At 55.6% G+C, this 13,233-nt stretch overlaps 3 protein-coding genes across 4 annotated transcripts in view; 2 read left to right on the top strand and 1 right to left on the bottom strand.

Annotated features, from left to right (window-relative positions):
• The window catches only part of LOC134562720 (zinc finger protein 239-like), a 444,533-nt gene that overhangs the window by 37,298 nt on the left and 394,002 nt on the right, over positions 1-13,233 (top strand). The gene's annotated exons all lie outside the window — the stretch shown is intronic.
• Positions 1-13,233, top strand: part of LOC134562691 (zinc finger protein 91-like) — an 83,758-nt gene that overhangs the window by 63,778 nt on the left and 6,747 nt on the right. The window lies entirely within an intron of this gene.
• Positions 3,741-9,107, bottom strand: LOC134562712 (serine/threonine-protein kinase pim-1-like). 2 transcript variants are annotated; one of them, XM_063420235.1, is made up of 7 exons: positions 6,476-9,107; positions 6,309-6,359; positions 5,738-6,104; positions 5,344-5,520; positions 4,937-5,089; positions 4,537-4,705; positions 3,741-3,858 (listed from the first exon to the last, which is right to left on the bottom strand). In XM_063420235.1, the coding sequence occupies exons 1-5, from the start codon at positions 7,016-7,018 to the stop codon at positions 4,983-4,985; spliced, it is 1,245 nt and encodes a 414-aa protein (XP_063276305.1). In that variant the 5' UTR covers positions 7,019-9,107; the 3' UTR covers positions 3,741-3,858; positions 4,537-4,705; positions 4,937-4,982. The 2 variants fall into 2 exon arrangements, with proteins under 2 accessions (XP_063276305.1, XP_063276304.1); XM_063420234.1 differs by having other exon boundaries at positions 4,537-5,089.

The following is a 13,233-nucleotide window of genomic DNA, read 5'->3' as shown; positions in this document are numbered from 1 at the left end:
AAACCAGTTTGTAAACAGAAAAACCACACTGTAAACAGAACAACAGTTTGTAACCAAATAGAACCCTTCAGTGAACTGTCCCTTGCAGAGTCCTAGATCCCCATGAGGTGGGTGAAGAAGCTGTTTCTGTCCCTGTTCCACACACGGCTCCACAGCGTCTGCTGAGGGCCCTCAGGAGAATGCTGCTCGTGCTCTTGGACAGGACCTAAGGCAGGACGGACACGTCTGGCAGGTACCCAAAGCCTTCCACTGTCTTTGCAAAGCACTTGGCAGGGCTGTACTGTCAGCAAACACCATTCCAATTGCTCTTGTGTCACAGACACAAGATAATTCTTGAAGGAGCTCTAGCATTCAATTGTAAACACCTGGGACAACATTTGATAATTAACTGTGCAATTAGTTCAAATATGGCGGGTGTCATCTTTTTTGGTGGATGAGGTAGAAACATTCATTCTGGAATGTGCAAAGGATCAGGCCAGTGTGTATTCCACTGTCCAGTAATACCAGTAGGATGAAAAATGACAATGAGAATAAACACAGTGATACACACCTCTGGGCATGTCCTGTGGACTTGTCTGTTTGTGATAACTTGCTCTGCTGTTTGGAGAGCAGCTTTTGCCTCTGAGGTTGATTTTCTGGGGGAAGTTAATTCAGAGTCACCCTTTAAGAGGTCAACTAAAGGTGCTCATTGAGAGTTGGTCAGTCCTAGGTCTGACCCAGCTGATGGTATCCAAGAGTTTTTGTGCATCGTTTAGAGTTAGAATTTTGTTTGAAAATGGAACTGTTTGTGGCTGTATAGTCTGGTCCATTATTTTGAGTCCCAAATATTTCCAGGCTGGTTGCTGCTGCACTTTCTCTGGTGCTACCTACAGCCCAAATGTTTTTAATGCTTGCAACAGGCTTGGCTGAATCAGGGAGAGTTCATTTTTGCTTTGGGTTGCAATCAAAATGTCATCCATGTCATGGGAACAGTATGCCCCTGGAAATGGTTCCCTCACTAATGAGGGTACCTGAGCAGCACAGCCCTGACAGATTGTGGGGCTGTTTCCCCAGTTTTGGGGAAGTACTTTCCATTGAGAACCTTGCACTGGTGCAGTGTTATTGATAGAAGGCAGGGTAAAGGCAAATTTGGGGTGTCCTCGGGGTGCAATGGAAGAGTGAACAAACAGTCCTTTAAGTCCACAGTCAGGATGTCCCAGGAGGCAGGAATCACTGTAGGAGATGGCAGACCAGGCTGCAACGTGCCCGTTCTCTCCATCACAGAATGGATTTTTCTCAGCTCATGGAGTAACCTCCGCTATCCAGATTTCTTTTTTATAACAAATACTGGGGTGTTCCAAGGGCTCATAGATGGCTCTATGTGTCCTTGAACCAGTTGTTCCTGTACCAGGGTTTTTAGGGCATCTAGTTTCTCCTTTTTAACGACCACTGTGGTCCCCACCCAGGCTGAGCAGTGAGCCATTTTAGAGCCAGGGTGGGACACTTTACACCCTCTAATGCAGTGGCCCCTGTCAAAAATCCGCTCCCACCTCAGCCCACTCCAGAGCCAGAGAACTCTGGGGAAGGCCTTCCCATCCAGGAATTTAAGATAGGATTGATTCCTCCCATTTAGATTGAAAAAGTGACATTTTGTGCTGCTCTGGCCAAACGATGCCAATTTTGTTTGACCAGTGGGCAGGGTCAGCACCAAAGACACAGACACCCCCTGAAGGAATCAGTGTCATTTCCTACAGCTCAAAGCAGCAAAGGAGCACAAAAGGAGCAGCTCAGCAATGCCCCCAAGCATCACTACCAAAGATTGCCCACAGTGATGAAGAAAGATCCATCACCAGTTCCCCTCACACTTTCCCATCACCCACACCCACACATCAGCTGGGGGAAGCTGTCACAGCCAAGGACTGCAGAGCCACTCCCGGGCACTGGGAATTCCTGCAGGTGCCTCCAGCCACAGCTGAGGCTCCAGCCTGGCTGTGAGAGGGCCCAGCTTTGATAGAGCTGAATAAACAAACTGACAGCACTTCTAGTGCAGGAACATCTGGTTTCTTCCTCCTCTTGGGTCCCTCCCAAAGCCTGGCCAGGGCCCAAGGAGGAACCAAGGGAGTTGCCTTTGACCATACAGCCCCAGACAAGGCCAGATGTCAGATTTCATGGCCTTGTCTGGCTTCTAAATACAGAAAGGTCAAGACCTGTTTCACTAAGGAGTGGATACATCTAGTACAAGGCTAATGACCATGCATATTTTGTTAAGGAGCAGAAACAAAGAAACCCTTTGGTTGGGAGGTTCATCCAGAGGTCACCTTTGGCTCAGGGCCCGTTGTTCAGGCCTCACTCAGGCCTCTTGTCCAGGCCTGGCTCTTCAGGGTTTAGTGCTGGGCTTGACAGTGCTGGCTTAACACTTGCACTTGATGAGCTCAGAGGTCTTTTCCAACAGAAAGGACTCTATATTTCCATGATTTATCTGCTGCATTCAGTCAGGTCCATGTTAGCAGCATTACTTTGGTCAAGAAGTTCCCTCTTGCTCAGCTCTTGTGGCCCAAGGCTTCAGCTCCTTCAGCTCCTGGTGCAAAGCTGCTCATGCTGAATGAGACGACTCCGAGAGAAGAACACAGTTCATGCAATTCCTTCTGGGACACTGAGAGGGCAGGGTGTGCAAACACAAGCATTGTTTGCTGTGGCCTCCTCTCTGCCCTTCACGCCTTTCAGTGCTCACAAACAGCCCAGAGCTTTCTCCAAGAGTGCAATGGAGCAGCTGCTCCTGCTCCCTGCTCTGGCTCCTCCCAGGCTCTGACCTTGCCTGGTTTTGTTCCTCTTGCTGTGCCCTCTGTTCCCCTGGGCTCAGTGGCTGCTGCCCAGGACGGTGGAAGTGGCACAGATCCAGTGGTGGGGACCCTCCTTTCTCTGCCCTTGGAGCTGCCTGCTCACAGCAGCCTTTTCCATCTGGAAGCTGCACATGGAGAGGGAGTCCTCACCTCTGTTCCTTGCACAAAGCCCAGGAGCCCAGGGCTGCAGAGCTGGGCCGGGCACAAGTGGGGCAGCACAGCAAACAGGGAGCCTGCCAGTCCCTTCCAGCCCTGTGTGCTCAGAGTTTGGGCCCTGGAGCTGCAGGTGGGCAAAGGCAGCTGCTTCTGCTCCCTCTGTGTGTGCCCGTGTTGAGCAGTGCTGCTCCATCAGTCTGTGCCCAGCACCGGGGAAAAGCCTCAGCCCTGCAGGGCCAGGAGCTGCCGGGCTGTGCCTGAGCAGCTCAGCCAGCGGGAAGGGAGCTGCTCCACACGGGAACCAGCAGCAAAGGACACTCCTTTCTTAGGAAAGTTTTTCTATTAAAAGAAAAAGAAAAGAAAGGAAAAAAAAAAAAAAAAAAGAAAAGAAAAAATGAGAACGATAAAAACAAATCCCAAATCTGTAGTGAAAAATACTTAGTAACTTTGGATAAAGAGATAACTAATCTTTTTAAAATGAGATCTCAGTTATTTGCTTTGTAAATGTGTTGATGGCATGGATCCATCCTACTGACCTCAGCAGCCGTTTAAAAAGATTTTGCAGTTTGTTTCCAGTATTATTTTAAATTGTGCTAGAAAGAATAGGAAATTCCTGTACCCCACCAGATCTAAGCAAGACTGGGAATCTAAATTTTGTCAGACTCCAAATCCTTTAGAAGATGACCTTCCTTCTCACTCCCTGAAGGAGCTGCACATTCCCTTGGAAGTTTTCAGAGATTTTTAAAGACACAAAGTCCCACTTACAGCTTTTTGCTCTGGTTTCGAGGTGCAGAAGGGCAATTAATTCTTCATCCATCAGCTCCAGACTGCACTGCCTTAGGAACACCATCCACTCGCCAGGTTTTGCTCAGTTGTGGCACTCCTAGAGGAGGAAGAAAGGGCAATTGCACAATTCCAGCCAAAAAGGAAGGAAGAGTGGGACAGACAAAACATCCTGTGAAGATCCAGGCATTCAGCTGGGACTGTGGAGTGTTTGGGTTCTTGCCAATTGGATGTGGATCTCTACCTGCAATCTCTGGGCCAGCAGGAGTCTCACTCAGCTGCCAAAGCAGAAAGCTCAGGCGCTGTGCTCAGAAGGGGCTGGTGTGCTGCAAAGCTGTCAGAGCAATGTGAGGGCAGAGCGAGCCCAGCCGTGCCCAGGGCTGAGCCCAGCAGAGCCCTGGCAGAGCCCAGAGCAGCCTCAGCACCCACAGAGCCCGGCTGCAAGGACAGAAACCAGAAACTGCCCGTCAGCTGAAGGCTCCTGTGCCTTGTCCCAGCCGCCCGCAGTGCCCAGGCCGTGCTGGCCGTGCTCAGAGCTGGGCCCAAACCTCCCCATCACTGCTGCCCTTGGGGGCAGAGCAGGAGGGCAGCACATGTGCCCAGCCTGCAGCCAGCCATGCCACATCCAGCCCCTCAGCAGCTGCCCAGAGCCAAAAAGCAGCTGGACAGCCCAGGGAAGGATTTGTTGCCTCCGGCCCAGCAAAGGGAGGAACCTTTGGTGCCAGGCCAGGCCATGCCATGCCCGGATCTGGGAGCATCCCCCTGGCTGTGGACTCACCTGCAGATTGGGCATGGAGCGTGTCTCTGAAGAAGGTGCCAGAATCAAACTCCATCATCTTCAGCTGCTGCTGACCAGATGGAGGAAGAGATTGTCATCCCTGAGGTTGTCCTTGGTGTCTCCAGCAGCAGCCCCACCTGACAGAGCTTCTCCAGGGGCTCCTCCTTCCCTGGGGGCCAGAGCAGGCTGTCACTGTTCTGCCCAGGGCCCCAGCCATCAGTGAAGAAGGACAACCAAAACTAGGATGGATGGTGGCCACCAGTGCTTGCTGAAGCAGGTCTCCAGCTAAGCTCCAGCACAGATGTTCCCATCTGATGATCCCTGCTCAGAGCTACAGGCAGGACAAAAACAGTCTGCTCTTCTTTAGCACTGATTGCCATGAGATGTGTGGAGCTGTTACCTGCCAGGTTTTGGATCCAATTGTGCACATGGACCTCTCCCATCTTCTAGGGCAGATGAATGCCCTGCAGCCAAGGATCATTGAAGAGGTCTTCTAAGGATGGCCTGTCCAAGGGTTGCATGGACAAACACCTCTTAATGACATCCTGGCACTCTGAAGAGACAAACCAGAATCCACCAGTCACTTGGAGAAGGATCCTGTCTACTCTAGCTGCCCATTCCCACGCCCAGGCCATGCTGGGTGTGCCCAGAGCTGTGCCTAAACTTCCCGATGCATTGTCTGTTTGGAGGAGAGCAGCAGAGCAGGACATGTGCCCCCTCCCCAGCAGCTGCCAGAGCAGGGTGCTCATGAGGCTGCTGCTGTCTCCCAGCACTGGTATTCCCCTGTGCCCAGAGATGAGGATCCACCTGGAGAGAGCCATCGTGGGAACAAGATGCGGCCCCAGATGATCTGCTGGCCCCTCCTGAACGGGTGCTTCCCCACGACCAGGTGGTACAGCAGGAGGCCCAGGGACCAGATCGTTGCTGCCTCACCGTGGTAGCGCTGCTGCTGGATCCACTCTGGTGGGCTGTAGGACAGGGTTCCTGTGGAACACAAACGCAGTTCATCAGGGGATGCTGCTACTCCTAGAGCCTGGCCCCAGCATCCCTGGGCATGTGGGCGCTGGGCCCCTCCCACCCCCAGACAAAAGCAACTTGGCTCAAGACATCATGCTGTTGCCACCAGCAAGAGGGGGAAGGCCCGGTGCTACAGCCAGGCTGGGCCAGGAGATGCCCAGGAACATCCCCTGAGGGGGCTCACCTGCAAACTGGGTGTAGGCTGTGTCTTGGAGGAAAGCGCCACAGCCAAAGTCGATGAGTTTGAGCTCTCCGGTGGCCAGGTCGAGCAGGATGTTGTCGGGCTTGATGTCCCTGTGCAGGACCCCGCAGCTGGTGCAGTGCCGCACGGCCTCCAGCACCTGGCGGAACAGCGCCCGCGCCTCCTCCTCCGGCAGGAACCTCCGCTCCGCCAGGAAAGCCGACAGGTCCTGGCACCGCTCGGGACGCTCCAGCACCAACAAGAAGCTGGTGGGGAGCTCAAGCCACTCCAGGAGCTGAATGACACCAGCACAGCCAGCGGACACCTTGTCCAGCAGCACGATCTCCAGGGGCGCACGGGCGCCGTTGGGCTGCGGGAGGAGCACGATGCCGTCAGTGGGGCAGAGGCCGTGCCGGGGCTCTGGGAGCCCTCAGCCAGCCCCGGCTGCTCTGGGCGCCCCGCTCAGCCCAGGCCAGCTCTCCCCGCAGGGCTCCCGGCGGCTCCCACCCTGCCGGGCCCCGGCTCCTCGCTGCCCGCCACGGCCCGGCTTCTGCCGCTGGCCCCGCTCACTCACCAGCTCGCCCCAGAGCCGGATGCGATCCCGCGGCACGCATTTGATGGCCACCTGCGAGCAAGGGACAGCAGCGGGCTGAGCTCACCGACCGCCCCGCTGCGGTCCGATCTTCTCCTCCTGCTCCGCCTCCTCCTCCTCCTCCGCCCGCCCCCGGCCCCGCCGCTCACCGGGGCGCCGTCCGACACTCGTGTCCCCGAGTAGACGCTGCCGAATCCTCCGCGCCCCAGCAGCGAACCCAGCCGGTACCGGTCCTGCAGGGCCTCCTGCGCCTTCCCTGCGGGCGACACGCGGCCGTCAGCGCTCGGCCCGGGGCCAGACACGGCCCCCGAGCGCCCCCCGAGCGGCCCGGGCCGGGCATCCCCACCCGCGCCGGGCCCCGGCGGTTCGGGGCCGGCGGCTGCGCTGCCGAGCGGCGGAGCTCGGGCCGGGGAAGCCGCAGCGGAGGCGGCGGGAGCGGCCGCGCCGCGTGTGTCCTCCGCGGGGCCCGGGAGGAGGCGGCGCCGGGCTCGGGGTCGGCACCGGGGCCGAGGCTGTGCCCGGCCCAGGCGCAGCCAAAGGGTGGCGATGCCGCCCCAGCCCCAGGCACTGATCCCGGCCCAGCAGCGCCACCTCCAGCACGGCCAGAGCCGGGCCCAGGCGAGACCGCGGGGGGACGCCCGGGGACGGGAACGGGGCAGCCCCGCCCGGGGCCGGGGGCGGGCCGGGGGCATGGCCCGGCCCGGCAGGGGGAGAGGGAAAGGCCGAGACGGGGACACCAAGAGGGGCTGGGGAGACCGGGAAAGGGACACCAGGAGAGACTGCGGGACACGGAGAGACAGTGCAGGACAGTGGGAGAGGGAGAGGGGGAACAGGAGGTGAGGAGGGTCGCAGAGTTCGGAGATTCCGAAAAGTCGCTGCCGCCGCTGCCGCCGAAGCCCCGGGGCCGTTTGTCCGCGTGTCCGTTCCACGGCCGAGCCCCGCGCGTCCCGGGGGCAGCCCCTGAGCCTGTCCAAACACGGGAACTTGGCCCTGTGCAGCCCAGACCCAGAGTCCGGACTCCTGCGCGGTGCCAGAGGAATCCCCTCGCTTGCTGCTCTGCATTGTCCCTGCTCAGGCTCACACACTGCCGGGGCACATTCCCTGCCTGCAGGATTCGTGCCCGACCCAAGCACTACACTTATGTCTCCGGCACTGCTTGACAACAAAAACAGGGGAAGGCAAACTGTGTGTACAGCCCATGGTACTTTAGAGTGTCTAAAACTCACTAAGTCACCAATCTTCGAGGTGAGATCCCTTTGGAATTAATGGCATGGACAAGTAGTGCAACATGAAAAAGGGAAGCATAGAAAAAAATTGAGGAAAACAGCTTGGTTTGTTTCTTTCATTTTCATTTCACTTCTGGAAAGCTGTTTCAGCTTCCCAGCAATCTTCTCCACAGTCCCAGCTGCTCTTTCCAAGAACCTTTCATGGAGAACGAGGTCCAGCTTCTGTTACAAGATGTGCCACCAACTCCAGCTTCTCTTGGATTTCCATCCTGTGAGTGCAGCACGACTTTTCCAGCAAAGCAGAACAAATGTCTGGAGAACTTTACAATTTCTCTGTCCTTTTCCCTGTGGACTGGGCAGTTGTGCCATTGGTAAGGTTTGCATTGTTGCTGTTCTAAGCCTAGAAAACAGGAGGTGGTAACCAGGCGTAGCTGGGGAATGCAAGGCTGAGTGAATTCAGAGAAAGAATCTCCCTGACACTGTGTGAGCTCCCCGGGCTGGGCTCAGCTTCCTGCTGGGACTCTGCACAGGGCTGAGCTGCAGCTGGGATCAGCAGCAGCTGCAAATACCTCTGGGCATTCCCATTTTCTGCTGCTCAGAGCAAGCAATGAAGCGAGTGAAGAAGTTGAGATTTGTCTTCCTGCTGGTGTTTTTTTTTTTTCATTTTATTTGACACTCCAGAGGTCAATTTCTGTGATGGCCTCTGTAAGTTGATTTGATTTCAGCAGCACCAGCAGCACCAGGGCTGTGTTGGAGCTCTGCAATTGTGGCCTGTGTGGCTTTAATTCCCCTCGACTCAGTGCCCAGGGACTTGGGAGCATTTCAATCTCTTCTTATCATGGTGCCTGCCACAAAACTCCTGAGTTCACTGTCACAAAAGCACAGTGGGTAGCAATGGTGGAAAAAGGCAATTGCAGTTGAGCTGCTCAAATTCACTATGCAGCCAGAAGGGTGCAAGAGCAGGCGCCATCTCCAGTTGCCAGGGCAAAGGCAAGAGCAGCCTGCTGCTGTCACCTGAGGGTGAGTCAAAGAGCGCTGCAAAGAGCGCTGGAAGCCGAGCCTTTCTTTCTCTGGAGGCTGCTGAGGGCAGCCCAGGCGGGCCCTGGGCAGTCAGGGCTGTGTGTGGGTGATGGCTGCTGCAGTGCAGAGTCCAGCTGGAAAAGGCCCTTGGCAGGCGAGGCAGGAGCAGGCGGGAAGGGGCCGGCGCTGCTGCTGCTCCTGGCCGGGAGCCGCGGCTGGGCCGGGCCGGCGCCCGCTGCGCTGCGGCTGCTGCTGCTGCCAGAGCCGGGCGGGACTCGGGGACAGCGAATGGACACGGGGGGACAGCAAAGGCCTGCGGGGCTGCGGGGATGTTGGCGCTGGGGCCAGCGGCAGCACAGAGCTGCAGCCGCGATTAACCCCGAGGGGAGCGCTGGGGAAAGGCTCCATTTCAGCCTTTCTTGACTGGTGGCTGTGAAGGGAGCGAAATAAAAGGAGAACAAGCAGGGCCCGACCCCTTCTCCTTTGGGAGGAGCCGCGCGCCTGGGGCTGAGGGGCCGTGAGGGGCCGTGAGGGGCAGTGAGGGGATGTGAGGGGATGTGAGGGGCTGTGAGGGGCCATGAGGGGCTGTGAGGGGATGTGAGGGGATGTGAGGGGCCATGAGGGGCTGTGAGGGGATGTGAGGGGATGTGAGGGGCTGTGAGGGGCCATGAGGGGCTGTGAGGGGATGTGAGGGGATGTGAGGGGATGTGAGGGGCTGTGAGGGGATGTGAGGGGATGTGAGGGGCTGTGAGGGGCAATGTGGGGTTGTGCTGGGCCATGAGGAGCCTCAGCCCTGACAGGACGGGTGTCCCACCATGTCCCCAGGGCAGGGCAGCTGTGAGGGGCCACAAACAGATGTGGTGGCAAAGCAGGCTGGAGGCACCTCTAGGAGAGGAGGAGACCCTTCTTCAGGTCCAAACCACACCAAATCCACCATTAATGGGAATTTCCATCTTTAGAATCCACTGACAACTTGAAATAGACTGTACAGATTAATCCCAGTGGGAGGAGGTAATGTTCCCAGTGAGTGACATCCAGCCATTGGTAATAATGTCCAGGATTTAATAGTCTTAACAATTAGAAGTAATACTAATAAATGCAAAAAATAATAATAAAAAATAAACCCTCAAATCCCAGCACCTCACCAAAATTTTTCTACACCACATTTTTCTTTATTATCAAAAGGTTCATAAAAACAAATCCTGTTAATTATCTCCACCTCACATCTTCCCCACCAGAGAAACAAGGCCATTTGCAGTGTTTCATACAAGTTAAAATTCACAGCTGGAGGGAAAAACAGGGTGGCACCACCAATTTCCATGTCCAACCCAGCAGGCCAACTCCAAAGTGGAGAGAATAAAATGGAATGGGGGCAGGGCCTGGTCAGATGTTTCTCTAAAGGATGGCAAAAGCACCTCCAAGTGAACAGGAGGGGAAAAGAAATGCCTATAAAGCACCCTGTGTGTTCAGAGACTCAGCTGGGAGGAGCTGGACATGGACAGAGGCATCTGGAACAGTTCTTTCCTCAGGCTCAGCTTTCCAGCCTGGCCCTGAAGTCAATCAAGTGCTTTCCCAGAGGATTCCAGGGTTGCCAACCACCCTTCAAGAGGTGGCTCACAAGAGCACAGAACCCTTTTCAAGATTCTGAGCAGAAAAAACGGCACGAGATGCCCAATTTGGAGCTCTGTTTAAAAACCTGGAAAATAAAAATCACTTGAACTCTGAAGCCCAGCTGTGGGCCCTGCAATCTCAGATCCAAGGGAAAACTGGAAAGGCTTTTTACAAGAACCAACACTGAAGAGCTAACAGATGAATGTGTGTGACATTTGGAGAGGCTTCCAATTTTCTACAGTGTTCCTTGAAGTGTTGAACTTGATTTTGTCTTTGCCTCCTCTTGCACTAGAGGAGCCTCATTTCCCCAGGCAGGAAGGCAAAGCTCACTGCTGGCCCTGGCTGGAGCTGTCCCTGCAGCATTTCCATCCCTGCCGGGGCCTCTTCCCTCAGGGTCCCCAGCAGCAGCTGCTGCAGCAGCACATGGAAGCTGCAGATGGAGCTGCTGCCCAGCCCAGCCTGAGCTGCACAAGGATCCTGCTGACAGGAACCCCAAGATCCCCTCCCAGGGGCCCTGCAAACACTTGCCCATCTCTTCTGTCTGCTCCATGCAGACCCTGCAGGGAACATCCTGCCTCTCCTCTGGGGCAAGGCCAGCACCCCAAATTCACACTCCAAATGCCGGATTCTGGCCCCTTTCTGCATCTGCTGAGATGGGGCTACAGCATTATCCAGACAAACTCACTGTACTTCAACCTGCAGCTTGCAAACCCAGCCCTTGCACAGTGGGTTTACAAGGACCACAAGTAATGGGCCAAACAGAATTAATTTTCCACTGTTACCCTTCGCTCTCTGTGGTAGATTCTTCTATTCTTTTCCATGAAACACATTTTCAATTAGACTGCAAGCACTGGGCCTGATGCCTGCAGTAACAGAACAAACCAAAACCAGCCAGATGTCCTTAGAAAATGTGAAAGACGTAACAAACAGTAAATGTGTTTTTCTATTCAAAAGGTTTTTCAGGTAAACATAACACATACAAGATAAGGCAAATTCACACTATGTGAGTGCTTTCAAAATGGGCAAGCAGAGGCTATATTTTGAGGAAAGGTTAATTCTGCTACCAAACTGACTAGTTGAAGATCAATTGAACTTACCATTTCAAACCTGTCCATGGTGCCTGCTCAGGGGCTTTGCCAACTCCTCGTGGCCTCTGAGGAGCAACTGGAGAGCAAGAGCTGGCATGGAGCAGGCAGGACATGTGGGTGCAGTGGAGATGCAGCACTTGAGGACAGCTTTTTGTTGTGCTACCTAGGAATTTTTGAATAAAAACTCTCTTAAACCTCAACTCCCTTGCAAGTTTCTCTTCTTTCCCGATGTGATTCAGGTGCCTGGAGCAATGTGAGGGGCAGCAGGCCCAGCGTGGCCGAGAGCTGAGCCCAGCAGAGCCCTGGCAGAGCCCAGAGCAGCCTCAGCACCCCCAGAGCCCGGCTGGAAGGAGGCACTTGGAGCAGCAAGGGGCAGCAGCCTGGCCCTGGCTGCCTCTTCCTGGGACAGGACTCATCACCCCATCCCAGAGCCAAACTGGGCCTGGGATGCTCCCCAGGGGAAGGGGGGCCCTGCTGTGGAATGCGCAGCCTGGGGGGATTTGGCCATCCCGAGTCTGTGCAGGAGCAGAGCAGTGAGAACTGTGCAGTGCTGGGGTCACTTCTGAGGATGCTCTGCCCTTCTGCCAGTGCTCCTGTGGCTCCTGGGGGAGCTCGCAGTGCTGCACCCCTGTGGGCAGAGGGGCAGGGAGCCGGGCTGCTCCACAGGCTCTGGACAGCCTTTAAATAATAAAGCAACCAAAAAATCTTTGCAGTGTGTGACAGCTTCAGCCCAGAAACATGTTTCTGTTTGTAATAATAGATTAGTACTGAATAAAGAAATGAAATCGATTCCATTTGTAATTGACATATATTTCATGCTTTTCCAAAGTTCTGGAGTGACTGGGATCACACTGGTGGGAACTGGGACCTTACTGGGCCAAGTGGCTGTGACTGGCAATGACTATGACTATGCTGATGGCAACTGGGATATACAGGGAGTGACTGGAATCATGTTGGAATTGACTGGGAATGGCTGTGAGCAACTGGAATCCTGTTGGAAGCTACTGGGAGCAACTGGGAGTGAGTGGAAGGACACCGGGGGGCACTGGGATATACTGGGAGAGACTGGCGGTGACTGGGATCACAGAGGAAGCATAAAGGAAGAATACTGGGAGTATCTGGAAGTGACTCGAACTGTACTGGGAGCGGCTGGAACCATGCTGGGACTGAATGGGAACACCTGGGACCATGCTGGGATCATAGTGGGATCATAATGGGAGTGACTGGGCTGGTACTGGGATCATACTGAGTGTCACTGAAAGTGACTGGGATCATACTGGGGGTGACTGGGAGCCACAGGGCCCATGCTGGGAGTGACCTGGGCCCCTCCCCTGGGTGGAACTGGGGGAACTGGCCCAGCTGGGGCTCAGGGTTGTTCACCCCAGGACTGCCCCAGGTCCTGCTGCCACCCCTGGTCCCACAGAGCCGAGGGACAGGGGACAGCCGAGGGACAGGGGACAGCCGAGGGACAGGGGACAGCTGAGGGACAGGGGACAGCCAAGGGACAGGGGACAGCCAAGGGACAGGGGACAGCCAGGGAACACAGCCTGGCCGAGGGACACTGAGCTCCAGCACTCTGAGCTGTTGTGCCCGCGCTGTTGCCTTTGGGCTCCCAGCACAGGCCAAGGGGGAGAAGCCCCTCCAGAAACTGTTGTTTGCTTGAAGCTTTGCTCTTGGACATTCCCAAGGAGCCCTGCAGGGGCTGCAGCCCGGCGGGGTGCCTGGGGCCACCAAAGCCACTGCGGCAGTGCCCTCCTGCCCCGGGCAGGGCAGAGAACACCCAAGGAAAGGCTTGTGCTGGGCTCAGGGCAGGGACAGGGCACTCCCCTGGTGCTGCCATGGGCACAACAGAGCTGGCCTGGGGACAGGACTGGGATTTGTGTCCCATGGAATCCCAGCAGGGATTCCTTCTCATTTCACTGCTGTCTGTGAATTCAATTCAAATTCAAATCACTTCCCCAT

Source organism: Prinia subflava, chromosome 30 (assembly GCF_021018805.1).
Source record: "Prinia subflava isolate CZ2003 ecotype Zambia chromosome 30, Cam_Psub_1.2, whole genome shotgun sequence".
Classification (NCBI taxonomy): domain Eukaryota; kingdom Metazoa; phylum Chordata; class Aves; order Passeriformes; family Cisticolidae; genus Prinia; species Prinia subflava.
Note: the sequence above shows the minus strand (reverse complement) of the source record. Positions and strands in the feature narration are given on the sequence as shown.